Genomic DNA, 18125 nt, shown 5'->3' with positions numbered 1-18125 from the left:
ACACCTCAATTTTTCACTCTCTAGAAAACAGCGATATGGACAAAAAACTACTATCTTTTTGCGCCACTCTTCATTTTTTCAGCAACAGAAACACTCCAAACATTATCACGTGTTTCCTTTCCTGCTTCAAATTTCACTCCAATGACAAGTCCTGACCTGACGTACAATTCAAAAAATATTCATTGACTAAGCAAAAAACTAGACCTAGAATGGACTATTTAGAAATGGGAAGCCTATTTTTTAGAATTTAGATAAAAAAGTTTAAAAATAAACAGAAAATCAATGTCCAAATGCCGCATGTGAACGAAAAAACACCAGCGAGAAATTGAAATTTAGTTTAAACAAAAAACTAGGCCTGAAATTAACTATAAATAAATTGAGATAACCATTTAAAAAAAATCCCATCCGAAGAAAAACAGTAAAAATCGAAGTGAAAATGCCGCATTTGAACAAAACATCCACTATCGAGAAAGCGAATTTTTGTTCAAACACCATTTGCTCACTCTACTTTAAAATTAGAGTTTAAAAATTTCACGCCGCAAATTCACTCGCTTTTTCGCTCCACTTCCTGTTTCCGCGTGACCAAAATCACTACTCCAATTTGACTTCAAAAATCATGAAAAAAAGTGTGAACAAATCCTAAAAAAAAGACAGCGCCCCAATGCAATTCAAATTCTTTGAATTGTAAAATTTCTCTGAATTGTAAAAAGGACTTCTCCAATACTCCTGTTCGAGTCGTAGAAAAAGACAGCGCACCAATTCAATTCATACTCTTTGAATTGTAAAAAAAAATGGAGAGCGCCTAAAATAAAAAGCCGTTTGAGAGGCTGACGTCGGCTATTAATGAAACTTTAGAAAACACGGCAATTTCTGGCGCAATTTCAAATGGTAAAGATCCGCTTTTTCCAGAGCCTTTCACTGAAGAACAAACCCTGTGCGCTTAAAGGTCAACTGGTCAGAGGTGTAAGTGTTCTGGGACCTCAAACTAAGAATTTTGTAAAATTTACTAAAACTAGGGTCCATTTTGAAGTTGAATTTCTCCCTTCGTTTTCTCCTTTTTTTTCTCAAATGACAATTCAACGGGAACAGCTCACGCAGTTTCAAACAATGCAGAGATTGCATCACTTTATCTTCATTTTTTCTCTCCAGATTTCTTTTCAATCAAATGATTCCCTCTTTTTGTGCGTGGGCGGTGGCCCTCTGCAGCAGAATATAATTGGATTCCTTAATTTTGTCCAATTTCAATTGCAACAACTGTCTCGTCAACTCACTCGCGTCAACTGATTTGTTTTGCATTAAACCATAACGCCCTCTAGGACCATGTGCGTTCTAAACAAACTTCAAAATCTCATTGTTGCCACGTTGTTTTTTCTAGTCGTCGTCCGCGGTCACCCTGGTTAAGACCTGGGGGGGGGGGGGGGAAGGGGGCAGGGCAAGATATGAGGATGGTCTATTTTCTAAGTCGGGGCCTAAACTTGGGCACTGCATCACGAGCTGCAAAGGCGGCCAGCTGTGACAGTTTAAATGGCATAGAAGCTCCTGGTTGCAGTAATGTCTGGACAACGGTCACTTCGATGTCTGCTCAGAGCAAAAAAAGTTAAAAATGGTCAGATTAGAGGGCAATGATTGAAAAGGGTTCTGACCAGAGAGAAAAAAACTGGCGACCATCAGGCTGGGTGTATCAAGCTGGATTGTGGGCGATTGTGGACTGGACGGGTATTTGCGTAAGCAAAAACGGCCTGGACTGGTATTTTCATTGTTCACGGTCAACGAGGCCTTGAACCTGGCATATTCTCTTCTCACATCTATATAATTTTTTTACAAAACTTACTACAAAGTCGATAAACATTGTCCGTAAAATTAAAATTCACCGCAACGTTAAAACCGTTTTGAAACACCCACAAAGACAAGACTAGAGCTCTCTAATGATTTAATTATTACTAACTTGTGGTCTGACAATGAAATCTTTCCCGTCCCTTTTGACCACGCCCGATTCATTCAAATCAGCTCTCTGGATCATTTTGCATTTTGTATCAACTGAAGAGGTTCTGTTCAACATTATTGGGGTTCCAATTGAGTGACGTCTCATCACCTTTTTATCACCTCCATTGTTCACATCTGGTTGTTTATTTTGTTTACTTTGGGCGTTCGCCTGCTCGTTGTTAGTTTTGTTTATGAGTGATTGCTGATCGGCGCTGTTTAGGTTGATAAATCGACCTTCTCTGGTGGATGACTTAGCTGATCTTGAAGTCGAATTAAAAGTAGATGATGATTTATCTCCACTATCGTTGTTATTGATTTTGTCTTTGCCAATCATCACTCGATCTGCTCAAAAAGTTTCGGTCAAAATAAAAACCAATTTTCTCAATTTTGACGTGGACAAATAATAATAACCACTTCCATCCAAACATTTTTGTTAAAATGAAGTTTTATGCGATTTCGCGATTACCATAAGTTCAAGTTTTTTAGAAGATATTTTGCAAGGAATTCATCTATTAGTGCTGCAAATATCTTGCAACGTTCAAGTTTGAATGGATAAGAGGTAGAATCCAACAAAAATATGCAGTTTCAAAATAGCTTTATCATTATTTTTGCCAGTATGTAAATACCAAGGGCTCTAAAAATCCAACTATCGACAACGAAAATTGAAAGTAACAACAGGTATTACCATGTTTTTCACAGTTTTCGATTCTTCACTTTGATACTGTTGCTGGACAATAACAATTTTCTCTTTCTGGAGAACCTCGTAAAAAATTGTTCAGGTACTGGTAGTTTACTTTTGTTCCAGTATGATCGCAGCATGATTGCAAAATGATGATCGACTTCGGACAAATAATTAACGGAAAATAAACCTCATTTTGAATTTAAGAACTCTCATGGACGAAAATTCCTTAGGGAAAAGACTCCCACTCGACAATTAAGGAGCTGCTCATTTGCATTTGACCATTTCCTGTTGGCAATGTTAGTGCCTTACATAAGGTAAGGTAACTTACTGGACAGGCAGCCTGGGACAACAATTGGGTGTTACTGGGTTTGTAATGGGGGGGACACGATCCGAGCGAAAAAACGAAAAAACTACAAACAAAACCGACTAACATCGGGCGAATTGCTCTCAAACGACCAGCAAGTGGTTAGCTTCGTCAGTTAACCTTAGCCACGGTTTGATGAGGCTAGCTTTAGCTTGATTGGACTTTGCAGCTTTTAGTTTTCTAGTCTTGTTATTAAATAAATCAAACAAAAATACTGATATTTTAAAAATTTGCAAAATGTTGCCAAATTTAGAAGAAAAGCTTCCAGATAGCACAGTGAAAAGGTCCAAAACTATTATTTGTCTCTGGAGTTATGTCATGTCAAATGACCCATCTGCAAGACTCGAAAAGTTTCCTTGGCCAGTAATGATAGTTAAACTCAGAAAAGGACAAAAATGTTGAAAAATTTTGAAAACTATCACAAATTCTCACAAAATCTTGCTAAAATTCATGATATTAAAATGTTCAAAACCATTTCATTGTCCCGAGAGACTATCCAGTACGCAGATTTCAAGCTTCAAATAGTTTCACTTGCTCATAAAGATCCATAAACTTGGAACAAGATAATGTTTTTCCAAAAATTTGAAAAAAGAAGTTCATTTTAATAAAAAAGTTGCTAAAGCTGGAATCACTAAATTATTAATAACCATTTCTTTAACTCTAGAGACTCTTCAAAAGCTTATCAGCAAACCTTGGAGGAGGTCTCTAGGACGCTCGTACCGGAAAAAGTTGATGAAAAAAATCAAAAAGATTTAAATAACTTGAAATAATTGCAAATATATATATTTTTTAAAATGATTGATATTTAAATCTTGGAAAACAATCCATTACATCTAGAATCTATGCAATAAACTTTAATGGAACCTTAGAGGAGGTTAGGTGGCTCTTGAGGCTGGAGAAACCAAAGAAATCACAAAAATCACAAAAATCACAAAAAAATCTGCATACTCGAGAGACTATCTAGTATGCAGATTTCAAGCTTCAAATAGTTTCACTTGCTCATAAAGATCCATAAACTTGGAACAAGAAAATGTTTTTCCAAAACATTGAAAAAAGAAATTAATATTTATCAAGAAAGAAGTTGCTAATGCTGGAATCACTAAATTTTTAATAACCATTTCTTTAACTCTAGAGACTCTTCAACAGCTTATCATCCAACCTTGGAGGAGATCTCTAGGACGCTGGTGCCGGCATGCCGGCAAAATTGATAAAAAAATCGAAAAGATTTAAAAAACTTGAAAGAATTGCAAAATTTCTTTAAAAAATGATTGATATTTAAATCTTGGAAAACAATCCATTTAATCTAGAAGCTATGTAATAGCCTTTAATGGAACCTTAGAGGAGGTCAGGCGGCTCTTGAGGCTGGAGAAACCAAAGAAATCACAAAAAATTGAAGAAAACTTGAAGAAAATGAAAGTTTTATCAAAAAAATTGCTAAAATTTGTCATATTAAAAAATGGAAAGCTATTCCATGGCAAATAAAAAATTTTCAGGATCTTATTATCAATCCCATAAGACAGTTTTCTGGTCCCCTGCGTCTGGATAGACGCAGGGGCCAGAAAACGCGTCGGGAAAGCACAGGGTCCCTTCTTTTTGTCAAAAAAATGCATAAATTCGTGATGTTAAATATTGAAACCACTCCAAAAACACTTTAAACTTTGGAGTAACCTCTTATAAAAACTGGAGGAGGTTCTTTGACTTTAATGGCTGAAACAATTCAAAAAATCACAAATTTTTTAAAAGCTTGAAAAAAATTGTGAAAATTATTATAAAATTGCGTGTTTTTAGCGATCGGTTGTTCGTCAGTGGCCACGGGTGGAGGGGGATGGACTGGGTGGCTGATGGGGAGGGAGGGAGAGTGGGGGGAGGTGGTTGGGGCAGTAATGGGGTGGGGGGCAACAGTTGGGATATCTTCAACCTCTAAGAACCGCACTTCACCTTCACACCATATGTATAATTCTCCAAAACAGTTTGAGCTGAAAGGCTCTAAGAGCACTTAATGCCAGCTGGGAGCTACCTGTTTATCCCGTTTTTGAGGACGAAAAGTCAAAAGCGTCAGACGCAAAATCGATATAGCGGAAATTGGCGTAAAAAGAGACCTACAGGACTGAAATAATTGCTATAAATTTCGTTTGAGAGCAATTAAAAATTTTTTGTTTCCCCTCGTTCCAAACCCAGTAACACACAAATGTCCTCCTCTGATTGCATGCCTGGTTAGACACATTGCTTGACAACTTTTGTACAATTTGTTCGAACCTGTTTTTGAGAAATATTTGCATACCATGGGTAATCACTGTAGTCACCAGAGGTCATTTCGCTTAAGTAGTTGCTTTTTCGTTTTTCATTGGATGACCGATCGACCGACAAGTGTCAATGAATAGTCTATGAAGAAAATCACTTGAAAAATTGTCTGCAGATTGTATTTTTGCTATTATAGCTTAGCGCAATACTTGTATAGTAAAAGAGCAGAAACCTGAAAATCGTTTCAGATTGAGTTTGATTTGTGGAAATACTAAGCCAGTGGTTGAATATTGTACATTGAATTGTGTCAATTTGCTTCAATAGAAAAATTCTGTATATCTGCCTAAATTAAAACCTCTATCTCTACTGCAATCAGGATATAGACAGAAAAAATAAGAAGCTGTTTTTGTTTCATGTGCTTTACTTAACGGATATAATTCATTTGGATAAAAATTTGAGTTGTAATTGTAAAACTTGTTGACATTTAAACACTATAATTGTTATCCTTTGTTCTAAAAAAATTTTTTTCCCTCTAAACGAGAGAAAAACAAAGACAAACATACGCGCAAAACAAATCTTCAAATGTTTAACTGATATTACAGATTTTATTAAGATTTAGCTAATGCAATGCACAAGATTAGAATTGTTTGAATTTAAGATCGAGATTTACGTTTTTTGGAGTAAGACAAGAACTGACAGGCGGCGTATCGAGACTGTTTGCTGCAGAAGCCCAATACATTATGTTGTTTTGATTCAACTTGTTAATTTTGTTGAAGAGGTATTGCAGGCTCTAAGTTGATGGTTGCTAAACCTGGACTTTTGATAAATGATGGGCTTTTCCAGTATTTTTCAATAATCTCCCAACCCGCCAATAACCATCCTGTTTTTCGTAGTAAGATGTTTTTGGAACTTTGAAATCATAGGGAAATTTCCAACGTCGTCTCCTAGAACTGGGAGTCCAAAAATACTCACGACTATAACCAGCTACAAATTCGACAATCAACTCAAAATTATCGACTGAATAAAATTGAATGTAACAGCAGGCATTGCTTTGTGTTTCACAGTGTTCCATTCTTCACTGTAATTTTGTAGCTGGACGATAACAATTTTTTCTTTCTGGAAAACCTCATAAGCAATTTTTCATTTAATGGTAGTTGATTTTTGTTTCAGTTGGGGTTAGCCTCTAGGAACCGCCGTTCTCACTATAAGAATAAGTCGCCAAAATAGTTTCGTTGAATCGCATTTTTGGAGTCCAGTGATCTGAAAGGCTCTAAAACAACTTAATGCCCCTTTGTCTTTTTTCTGAGAACGAAAGGTTAAATTGGTCAGACGAAAAATCGGTCAAGAGAAAAGCTGCATAAAAAAGACCGATAGGACCAAAATAATAGTACAAATTTTGTTTGGGAGCAACTAATAATTTTCTCATTAATAGTAAGAGCCTTACCATTTCGTTACAAAGGCTTTTAGAGTTTTCAACAATTTATTCCGGATTCTTGAAGCTTCTTTTTTGGATATTTCGGATTTGGTTTAATGAAACTATCGACGTTTTCGGTCAACGGACCTTAAGCTATCCCCTGTATGTTTCAGAAATGACCTCCAAGTTTCACGCCTACCAAAAGATTTATCGTACTGAAAAAGAGTCCAAAGTTGCCTCAAAACGTCTTAACAAAATCTGAAAGTAAAATCGAAAATTTAAATATTCTCCAACCGGACCGAACTCCAATTCTATATCAGTAATGTTCAAGTCTGAATCCAAGTATTATTTCGTTTTCCAGTACTGTGTAAGTCTAAATACAAGTCTTACAAGTATCGCAAGTCATAGCCAAGGCTTGGGAAACACTTGGAAGTTGATTCCCAAGACAAAACCAACTTTTCCAAACGATTAAAGAAAGTTTGAACTAATTCGGCAAAATTGAATTGAATTTTAATTGCAATTGACTTTTTATTCAGTTTTATCGAATTAGTTTAAACCTTCAAGTGGTTCGTAATTGAAAAACTCAGTTCGGAATAATTGTGATCGGAATGTTTGTTTTTATAGAAATCCTCGCGTTGGTTAGTAATCAGGTCATAATTAATTACAATTTCTGTAAACTACACACACTATGGAATCCTTTTTTCTAGACAAATGAAGGATAAATAGTTTTTGCTAAAATGTCCTATGAATAATTTATGTACCTGTTTTATGTGGCAACGGAGTCTTGTTATACTTCTTTCTCTCTTCTGTCAATTCGCTTTTTGGTTTTCGAGTGGGCATCTGGCCACTGAACTTTATTGTTCGATCCGACACGCCAGAACTGGTGGCACCTCTATCGGGTAGGCTTTTTGTGAACTGAGTTAACTGGACGTTCGCTTCGGGCTGAGCTCTATATAAAACAATCAAAGATCCAAATAGTCCCCCAATTTGCTTTTTTCGCAATAATTTCCGAGCTTTATGAAGGCGTTCTAGTGAATTGGGAAAACCATTTTTAAAAAAATCAGATAAAAAAATTAAAAAAAAAAACGGAAAATCATTATCAAAAAACCGCATGTTAGCAAAAAAACAGTAGGAAGAAATTGAAATTTAGTGCAAACAAAAACTAGGCCTAGAATGAATTTGAATGAACTGGGAAACCATTTAGAAAAAAATGCGATCCAAAAAATAGGAAAAACAGCAAAAATCAAAGTGAAATTGCCGCATGTGAACAAAAAAACCACTAGCGAGAAAGCGATTTTTTGTTCAAAAGCCCTTTTCTCACTCTACTTTAAAATTGGAGCAAAAAAATCACTCCGCAAAACCACTAGCTTTTTTGCTCAATTTCCTGTTTCGGCGTGACCAAAATCACTACTCCAATTTGACTTCAAAAATCATGAAAATGTGTGAACAGATCTTAAAAGAAGGACAGCGCCCCCAATACAATTCAAATTATTTGAATTGTAAAAAATGGGAGCGCTATAATAGCCGGCTGAGAAGATGAGGGCGGTTATTAATAAGGAATCATTAAATTCCACCTCAATTCTTTTTCATTTTGTACACATGTTTGAACACTTTAGACAAGTTTTCAGTCATTATGCTCACTTTCGGATCTATTCTGTTCCTGACCCCGGCTCAGACATATAACTTTTTTGCCACCACTCGGCTCACGTGATATTTTTTACATTGTAGCATGCTGTGTAAGATCACATAAATTGTAATTGGTGTATCTGTTTTAGTTCATGTTTTGAAGATCATAATTTAATCGCACAAAATTGTTTTAACTGAAGTTATTTCTAAAAATCTATGCATATTTGAAAGTTTTCTAAGGTCACCAACACGAAAGTTACTGTTAGAGACAAGTCAGTTTTTAAGGTGCGGATATCCTTACCCTTTGTTGTCACAAATTATTCATAGAATTGAGATTTTTTAAGAATTTTTTTATTCTTAAAAAATATTTAACAGTGATCGTTATAAATATTAAATGATAATGTTCTGAATCAACCAGTTGCGTCAAAGCAATCCTAATTATATGTTGTCTAAAACATTTTTTTTTCTGCAAAAAAGATCGTAGTACCCCGATTACAAAATGGCAGTTTGATAAATTAGTGTACAAAGCATTTTTTTGTATCCGGTTTTTTGGATGTCTTTTTCGTTTATGTACGCTTTTTTGTTGTTCTTCGTGAACAATTGAACTGCTTTTTGAAATTAAAGATAGAAAATAGTTCCTATCGGTTCTCGATTTGATAATGCAAACACAACACGTTTTGATCTCATTATTATAGGTGATCACTTCGCATTAACTACTGAAAACATTTATCTAGAGTTGATTGCAATTCCTTTTCTCTTTGACACTTGTTTTCTATATGTTTTCTCGGCAAAAACTTGTCTGTGTTGATGCGAACGCTGTGTGAATACCTATCACGTTACTTAATGATTAAAGAACATATGATACATCTTTTCCAAGTCTCTAAAAGATGTTTGCGGATTCTAATTGATTCCCTTTTGTTCACAGTCTACGTTTCTGCTCTTTGTGTTAGAGTGCAGTAGTATCTTACGGGTTTTTTAGTCTTAAAAATTGAGTCTCATAGAGAGATTTAAAGTTTAAATAAATGGTTAAGCCTCTTTAAGACTTTTATAAATCCGTACCTAACTCCAAGTGTTTTTCAGTACTGGGCCAGTATAAATGCAATTCCTCATCGTTACTGAATCATAGACTGATCCATGCCAATTTTTGACTCGTCAGACTTGCGTTCAGCTTGATTTTACATTGATCAAACATGGGGCAAGTGCAAAAAAAAGTTCCCTGCGGTGATCCATCCCAAGATCTCCATCCCCCAAGACGTTTGCCCTCCTGTCTGCAACACCATGACTGTTGAAAGCTTGTCTTTTGCACCGTTAATATATACTTGAAAGAAGCAAATTGCAAGCGAGCAAGCAGGTAAAATATATTACATGGGAGACTTGCATTTAAAATAGCTCAGTACTGATTTAAACTTAAAGTTCGGCACGGGAAAGTGAAAATTAACTATACGAAGAAACATATACAAATATGAGGTTGAATGTAATTTCATCAGATCAAGAAAGTTTGACATTTCTGATATTGTACCGTCTGCCTATACTTTTTTGCATTAAAACTTAAATGAGACAAATTTCTGTTTGGAATTCGGTTTCACAGTGCACATAAACTTCTAAATGTGAATAATCAAAACAACAATAAACTGAAACTTGTTAACTGCTTGTTAACTCCACTGTGAAAAGGAAAAATTGAAAAATCTGTGATTGTATATAAATTTTTTCAAAATTCAAGATAATTTTCGTGTGTGTCTAAGGGAGTTTTGCCTTTGATACTTGCTTTTGTTTATAATTTTTTGAATTCCACACAGTTGCCTAATATTTTTAGGAAAGATCTTTGCCTGGAGCACAGCCAATCATTTGCGTTAGCAGCTTGCTGCCATCTTCTATAAGTTATACAACTCCTTATCAGCGCAAGCTAAAGCGTTAACAAAGCAGGAAAAAATTTCCTTCACTTGAGGGATTCTATAAAATCAAACTTCTCTAACCTTTGAAAATCTGCTTTGCTTCTTCGTTCTTTCTCGTGCTTGTTCTTCATCATTTGTGTTTTATTTTTAGTGGCCTCCTTTTCTCCTAATGATGCACAATTTGTCTCCTTCAATGAACCTATGGGAGAGGGGCAGCTTGCAGGCGATGGGCGACCCTAGAAATCTTCTATTTCCAAATTTTAGCTCTCATAATTACAAAAAATTTAACATTGAACATCACAGAGGACCCTAATTGAAGTTGATTTTGCCTGTCGAACAGATTTTGAAGACATCAATAAGTATCAATTACTTGGCTCCTTGGAGGTCCCAGTCAAGAATTTTTGCTATATAGCAACTAATAGATCTTTCGGGCCTTTTACAAAACAAAAATTAATATTTTTAGGGGTGGAAAACGATGAATAGCATTCCGATGAAGGTGAGGAATTAAATCAAGGAAAACTCAAAATTCTGGAGTCACTTTTTGGATGATCAAAATTCAAGATCTTTTTCCACACTTCTTGGTGGCTCAATTGCTAAATATTTCTGTTTCAATTCAAAGACATTTTTGAGATGACCAGTTTTTTGTAAGTTTTTTAAATTGAGTCATTGCTTCTCAACAGATTCTTTGATTAGGTTTTTGAACATAAAAAATGTGTATTTAGGTACAATTTTTCAAAATATGAAAGAATTGCCTGAATTGAATTCTCACTTTCAAGCGTTTTCGATTCCGATCCACAGATAATTTTTTAAAACCAAATAATTGTAAAACATATTTGTGGGGAAGCAAACCTTTTGTTGGAACTGCTGTTCATTGTTTCATTAATTGAATTCAAATCATATTGTTGCCTTTCGAGAAAAAAAATGATTAAAAACAATGCCGGAAAATAGCCGCAGTTGACGCTCTTGATGCACATCGGGATTGAAACACAAAATTAAAAAAAAAAGAGACAACTTGACTGAGATTTTTCTGTTTTTTTTTAGTGTCAAAAAGTTTTCTGATTTGGCGTGCAGTTCCAGTTAGATTCTAAATAATACTTAATTCAGCTTCTAAACTGAAAGCTAAAAAGCTAAAGGCCGATATCAGCTCACAAAAATGCTACAGGACATTGATAACCTATTTCTCAATGACTTAATGACCGCTTTTTGTCGGTTTATCCCGTCTCTTTTGGTTTTGTTGTTTTGACTTTGACCTTTGAATTTAAAATCCATTCAGTTGAAACAGTGAGTGAAGTAGGTCAAAAGTCAAACTTGAAAGCCGTGACTTGTATAAAACGAAAAACGTGAGCAAATAGCAAAGCGAATTAAAAAAACATAACAGGACAAATCCTGACGTACAATTCAAAGAATTTTCATTGACTAAACAAAAAACTAGATCTGGAATGAACTATGAATGGAATGAGAACACCATTTAGAAAAAAATCCAACCCAAAAAATTGAAAAAAGAGTAAAAACCAAAGTGAAATTGCCGCATGTGAACAAAAAAACCACTAGCGAGAAGGCGAATATTTGTTCAAACACCGTTTTTTCACTCTACTTCAAAATTGGAGCAAAAAAAATCACGCCGCAAAACCACTCGCTTTTTGGCTCCATTTCCTGTTTCGGTGTGACCAAACCACTACTCCAATTTGACTTCAAAAATCATGAAAATGTGTGAACAGATCTTAAAAAAACAAAAAGACAGCGCGCCAATCAAAAAGGAGAGCGCCTAAATAATAGCCGTTTGAGAGGCTGACGGCGGCTATTAATAATAAGAATATAACTGGCTATCATCGGGCGAAATGCTTCCAATCAAACAACCGGCGAGGGGTTGGCTTCAGTGGTAGCCAGCTGCTTCTTAAGGATGCTGGCATTAGGGAGTTTAGTGGAGAGGGTCGCATGAATGGGGGAGGGGGGAGTGTTGAAGGCGGGGCGGGCGTAGGGTTAGTTGGCTAAAGGGTTACAGGGGGTTCAAATCGCCAGCAGGCAGAGGAGGGTGTACTGATATAATTGCTATAAAGGTCGTTTAAGTTCAGTTAAAAAACTGTTAAAATTGTCCATTAAAAAGACATATTCACAAATTGCTTCAACGTTCGATCGGGGTGTAAAAGACCAACACGTTTACAGTAATTGCTTGAAACTTCGTTCAAGAGCAATCAATACAGCCAAATAATAATTGTGAAGCAAAAAATAAGCGCTGCAAATTTTGCGGCAATTAAGTGAACTCCAAGAGATCATTTGTGTCTTGAAGTAATCTTTCTTTTGCAAATTTTGGTCGAGCCCGCTCGTTTTTTTCATAAGTCAAAATCCAAACCAAATAAATTCTCAATATTGATAGAAAAAATCGGTTCTGACCAGGTAACATTGCTACAGAAACTTGTCAGTAAAAAACTTCCCTGTGAAGACGGCGCTGTATGAACTGCTGAGCTGCCGTCAATTTTCCTTTTGTCGTCTTTAAATCTATTGTTTTTGTTTGTGGTGTAATTGTTGTCGTTATCCTCTCCTGAAGAACTCTTTACCCACCAATAGGAAGAGGAGAAGTGCTGTTTCTTCATTGGTCTGTTGTTGACTTGATAAGTATGGGGAATATTTGAATCTGTCAGAATTGTGGATGAAGAAAGATCTGAAGAAAATTACGGGTCTTTCCCATTATAGCCCCCCATGAAATTATAGCCCTCCATTATGGTATAATTACCATGATTGGGGGGCTATAGGTTATCTGACCACTAAGCTGGGGAGGGCTATAATGGGAAAGACCCAAAATTACAACCGATTTTTATATTTCATGCGAATGGACCTGCACACTATAAAAAGTTAGTCCTGTAAGGTCGTCTGATAGAGACAACTCAAGATTGATCGGAATTCGGGTCTTCTAAATGTTTTTTTTCTACAGCGGCATTCACTCAATGTATTATTTTCAATAGAAAAATGATTGTCGTCACACTTTTTTGAGCGTCTTTCAAAAATTGTACGAAAGATTACCACGAAAACATACAAATCATATATGACCTTGTATCGGCCTTGTAACACCTTGATGACAACCAGATAATATCAAGTTGTTTTTCTAGTTTCCGGAATAGTTACGTGTAGCATCGCATAAGTTAGTATTTAATCTGTAATAAAGCCTTATGACTAAGAATGGCGGCTGGTTTAACGCCGGAGAAGGTGGCCGTTCCTCAAAAATCATTCAGAAATGATTCAATTTTGCGGAAAAATGGCAAACAAAAGTTATGAAACCAATCGCTATGAGGTCCCAGATGAAGTCAAGTATGTTCAGACTGAAAAAGAATGCACGAGGAAGACATCGTGCGTTAGAAATTACATAATGAGAAACCATTGAAAATCGAATTAAAATCGAACATTAACGCACCAAAGTCTGGTGAGCACAAAAGAGGACCTCTTCATGTCCTCTTCAAAGCCTGCACATGAAACATGAAAATCTTGTGAATGCGCAAAAGTTTGGGCAAGAAGGCAAGATTTTCCAATGAACGGAGAAAATCTGGAGAGTACAGGAAAATCTCGACATCAATGCACAAAAAACGGGACTTGAACGCACATAAGTCTGGTGAGAATTCTGACGTTGGGCGAATTTTCTCAATTGACTGACAAGCGGTTTTCTTCATTAGTTGCTAGCTATGGTTTAGGCCGGCTAGCTTTGGCCCAATTGAAGCAGAGTTAGAGCTTGCAGTAAGGAGGGGGGCGGGAGCGCGGTTGGAACGATGAACAAATGCATTGGATGAATACAAATTGTAGATTTTGAACCATTTTTGTCGAAATCATAATTAATCGCCCTTGAGTATAAAAAATAAAGCTCAATTATAGGAGAGTAGATATTTTTGTATTTAATCATTGACTAAACTTTTAAGTTTACTCAATGATAAAAAATTTTTGAATACCGAACTTTAGAGTTAAAAAAGACATTAGAATTAAATAAGGTAGAATTGTTTTCTCATTTTTTGCGAATTCCACTGTCAAAATTCTGTAAGTGTACGCCATTTTGCATTTTCAGTGTTTTTCACTAAACCACTCAAAAAGCAACCTGTGGAAAACACTGTCGGATTAATGTGAGTGTAGCTCAAGTTTCCGTAAGATGAATCCACAGGGCTAAAATAAGGGCGAATTTGAACTAAGAACATAACCGAATAAACGTCGGAAGAATTGCTCTTGAACGAATAGTGGAAGCTCTAATCAATTGAAGCCTGCTTCAGACGGGGGGTGGGGGAGGGAGGGGGAGGCAGGGAGAGGGAGCCTAAATGGGACTAAGAAGTTCAATAGTGGGCTTTAAATAACCATATTAGAGGTTAACATATATCACTATTAAGATTTAAAGTAAAGAATGGCACCAGCTTCAAAGCGCTTTTCATTTGACTTTCAGTATTAAATTGCCACCAGCTGAATTCAACTGCTTGAAATTGTGATTGGGAGAGAATTTTAGATCACGCGAAACGCAAAAAGTCAAGGGCGAAAATTCACTCGAAAAGTCAAATTTGTCAAGCGAAATTTTTCCAAAAAAAAGACACACACGTTTACAGAAATTGCTATGATCTTCGTTCAGGAACAATTAATAAGAGCTCTCTATCGTAGTCCATGTTAACGCAAGTCTCCAACTTGATCTAGAACCTCCCTCATGATCTCCACTCAGTCTTCACTCAACCAGCAAAAATATCATGCTCAGAAATTTGGAGGTATTTCATTACGCCGCAGAGGTATTCCTCAAAATCTCCCTTAGTCAAATTTGCTCGAAAAATAGATGCATAAACTGAACGAAGTTAGGAGACAAATTTCGTATCTTTTTTCGCAAAAGTGGTTATGCCAGTTTTGCGAATTTGAGATAATTAAAATTGTAAAATAGGCGAAAAGTCTTGTAGCAGGTTTTCGTTTACTTTTTTTGCATCTATATTTCGTATTAATTGTATCTCTAATCCGCAACTTAGCCTAAATAAACGCAAGCTTTTGAGCGTTCAAACATGATTTAAAGCCCAATTTTTGAGCATGCAATAATTTATTGAAAGCTTTAAAGTGCTATAAGGGTGGAATTAGTGATACAATATATAATTGTTTTGAAATGTTGTCGTTAATTTTGATTTCTGTAAGCATCTGTAAGTATCGCTTCTCAATTTTTGTTTTTGAGATTTGTTTATAGAGAGAGAGGGAGCAAATGAAGAGATTTTCCAGAAAAAAATGGATTTATTCTGTTTCCCCCGCTTCAGCTTAGTGGCTTATATCTTTTAAGCACCCCAGTTGCACGTGCTATTTTTTGTACATTGTAACGTGCTACATAACAACAAAAAATTTTTATTTGGGGCGCAAAAAATACGGGGGCTAGCAAATCAGAGTAGATGGGAAAAATTTTTTAGACAGTTTTAGACACGAAAATAGACGGAAAAAGTAAGTAAACACCTATAAACCTGTAAATAGACGCAACATAATACTGATTCAAAGATTAATAGACACCTGTAAACCTGTGAATAAGCACAAAAATTAGTCAATGAATGGAGGGATTTTTCAAAAATAAGTATTTGACATATAAAACAGACGCAGAATTGATAAATTTAGCACAAAAAAATTGTTATACAATTGAAAACCTGTAAACAGACAAAAAATTTTGACAAATTTCATATTGAGATATTCATCTGCTGAATGCAATTGGGAATCGTTCATTAAATCAAATTCCGGAAGAAAAATTTAATCATTTCACATGTTGTTTCTTACCAAAATCTCCTTCTGTCTAATTTATCTTGTTTTAACAAGACGAGTGATGAATTTTTTACAGGAACAACCATCGTTTTATATATGGAAAAATTTACGGAAGTAGTGGAGCAACAGTTAAAATCTCAATTGAAGTTAATTTCATTTTCATTTAAACTTAATTTTACAGTGATGCTTGAATACAAATAGAAGCCTGAAAAACCATGAAGAAAAAATGAGAGGACGTTTAAGAGTATCAGTTGATGGTATTTTAATTTTCCATTTCTCTAAATTGAAAATGAGGGACTTTTCAGAAATTAACTTATTTCAAATTTTTCATAGAATTGTCTCAAAACGTTGACGATTGAATTCAAGTAAAAGCCTGAAAAACCATGAAGTTTGTACGATATGGTATATTTTAATTCTGTAAGCCACTTTTAATCACTTAATTCCTATCAATTACTAAAGCTTTATACCACTTTTAGAGACTCAGAAACGCTCATTAAATTTGGCCCATTTGCATATTGTAGATGCAAAAGCGGAAAAGAGATACATAAATCGAGCTGATTCCTGATACGTAGCGAGCAAAAAATAGAATATAGCTTGTATCTCAATTTCGCGGTTCAAATCTGGACACTTTGCAAACACAGGTTGCGCAATTCCCTTCATTTTTGCATGTTTTTGCTAATGTATCTATTTTTTTTAATTTTTTGCAATTTATATGTATAAACATAGGAAAAGCGAACAAGAGATACACAGATCAGGCAACTTTGCTCGTGACGATTTCGGTAAACCTCTGCGTCTTAATGTAAATCCTTCTGTTGGTACATACCCAATTCAGAAGATGTTAGGGAGTGTCTTCTATTGTACAAATTGAGATCAGCAGTAGACCTCGCTCTTTTATCTTCCGATTCTTTTGGCATTTGTTGTCTGGAGTCAACATCGCCAAAACTACTCACCTAAACTTACTAAACTTATGATAACATCAATTCTACTCTTTGCCCTACTGTTTACACTCTTTACTCCACTCTTTTTAGTTACACCAGTAAAATTACACTTTAAAATGGAATCAAACCCTTAATAAACACGGGCAATAACGGTGTAAAAATACTATTATTACACTCTTTACACTCTTTTCCCCGTTATTTTTGGGCAAAATCATCGGCCCGGGTCATGCGACCTAAATTTCCAAACAAATTCGTCAAATTTGTTGATTTCGCAGGATGCTAAAAAGTCAATTGCATAACAACGTCCATTCTATTGATAATTTTATTAATCGATATTTCTTTCGACAAATTTCCTGACAGTAATAAAGGCCTTAGAAACGGCTCTCAATTTTGAAATCAGCCCTTTTGCCCGATTCGAGTAATTACTGCAAAAATGTAAACACAGTGTAGTTAACTAATTTACAGCATCGAAGATCCGAGAATGTTGTCAAAGTTTAACAATTCCTTAACAAAATTAAATCAAGTCTTTTTTACAAACAAAGCAAAATTCAGCAGTAAAAATTCATCATTTTAGCTTACAGTTTATTCGGTTAAGAGTCAAAGAAGCGAATTGCAGTGTTGAAAGCCTCCCAAATCTTTCCATCCTTGTTTTCCTTTTCAAAAACTCTCCTGGTAATTTTTTCGAATATCTAAAAACAAGATGTGCCTGGTTTCAAAAAATAGTCACTGCCGTTTTTGAATTAAAAAATAAAAAAATCTTTCGCTTTGTTCACAATTTTTCTTCTCGAGAATGTTTTCTTTGGTCCTTCAACATGCGTATCCACCCATTTCATCGAACAAGCACAGTTATAAAAGGGAAAGATTTACATTAACGCTCAATTAACAAAATTAATAGTTGGTTCAATAGAAATCGGTTCAAACCAAATTTTGTTTATCATATAATGAATGAGCTTAAAATAATGGTAATCTTGAAAAATGAAAATTGGTAAGTCAGTTTGAGTATAACATTATGTATCTTAGAATTTAAGAAACAAATTCAGCATCTTGGAACAAATTCAGCATATAATTTGTTATTGAAAGTTTTGTTAGGTCTTTAATAATGCCGTTTTTCATGGAAAGAAAAATTCATGTTGCAGAAAAAAAACGATAAAATGTTTTGAAACCAAAAAGAATTGTCCGAATGAACAATTTTGGTGCTGAGCAGAATTTACCGCAAAATATTCTTTGAAGGGTCATAAGTTCTAGATACAAA

The 18125-nt window shown here is 35.3% G+C and overlaps 1 protein-coding gene across 3 annotated transcripts in view; it reads right to left on the bottom strand.

The window, feature by feature from the left end:
- Positions 1-1084: 1084 nt before the first annotated feature.
- LOC142338707 (uncharacterized) overlaps positions 1085-18125 on the bottom strand; it is a 75722-nt gene continuing 58681 nt past the window's right edge. For all 3 annotated transcript variants that reach the window (XM_075388583.1, XM_075388581.1, XM_075388582.1), the window contains exons 11-16: positions 16759-16885; positions 12637-12861; positions 10284-10440; positions 7446-7633; positions 1946-2325; positions 1085-1329 (exon numbers count right to left, since the gene is read on the bottom strand). In XM_075388583.1, coding sequence (XP_075244698.1) covers positions 1162-1329; positions 1946-2325; positions 7446-7633; positions 10284-10440; positions 12637-12861; positions 16759-16885 — 1245 coding nt within the window. In that variant the 3' untranslated portion in view covers positions 1085-1161. The remainder of the gene's footprint in view (positions 1330-1945; positions 2326-7445; positions 7634-10283; positions 10441-12636; positions 12862-16758; positions 16886-18125) is intronic.

This window comes from Convolutriloba macropyga, chromosome 4, assembly GCF_964194025.1.
Source record: "Convolutriloba macropyga chromosome 4, txConMacr16.3, whole genome shotgun sequence".
Taxonomy (NCBI): domain Eukaryota; kingdom Metazoa; phylum Xenacoelomorpha; order Acoela; family Convolutidae; genus Convolutriloba; species Convolutriloba macropyga.
Note: the sequence above shows the minus strand (reverse complement) of the source record. Positions and strands in the feature narration are given on the sequence as shown.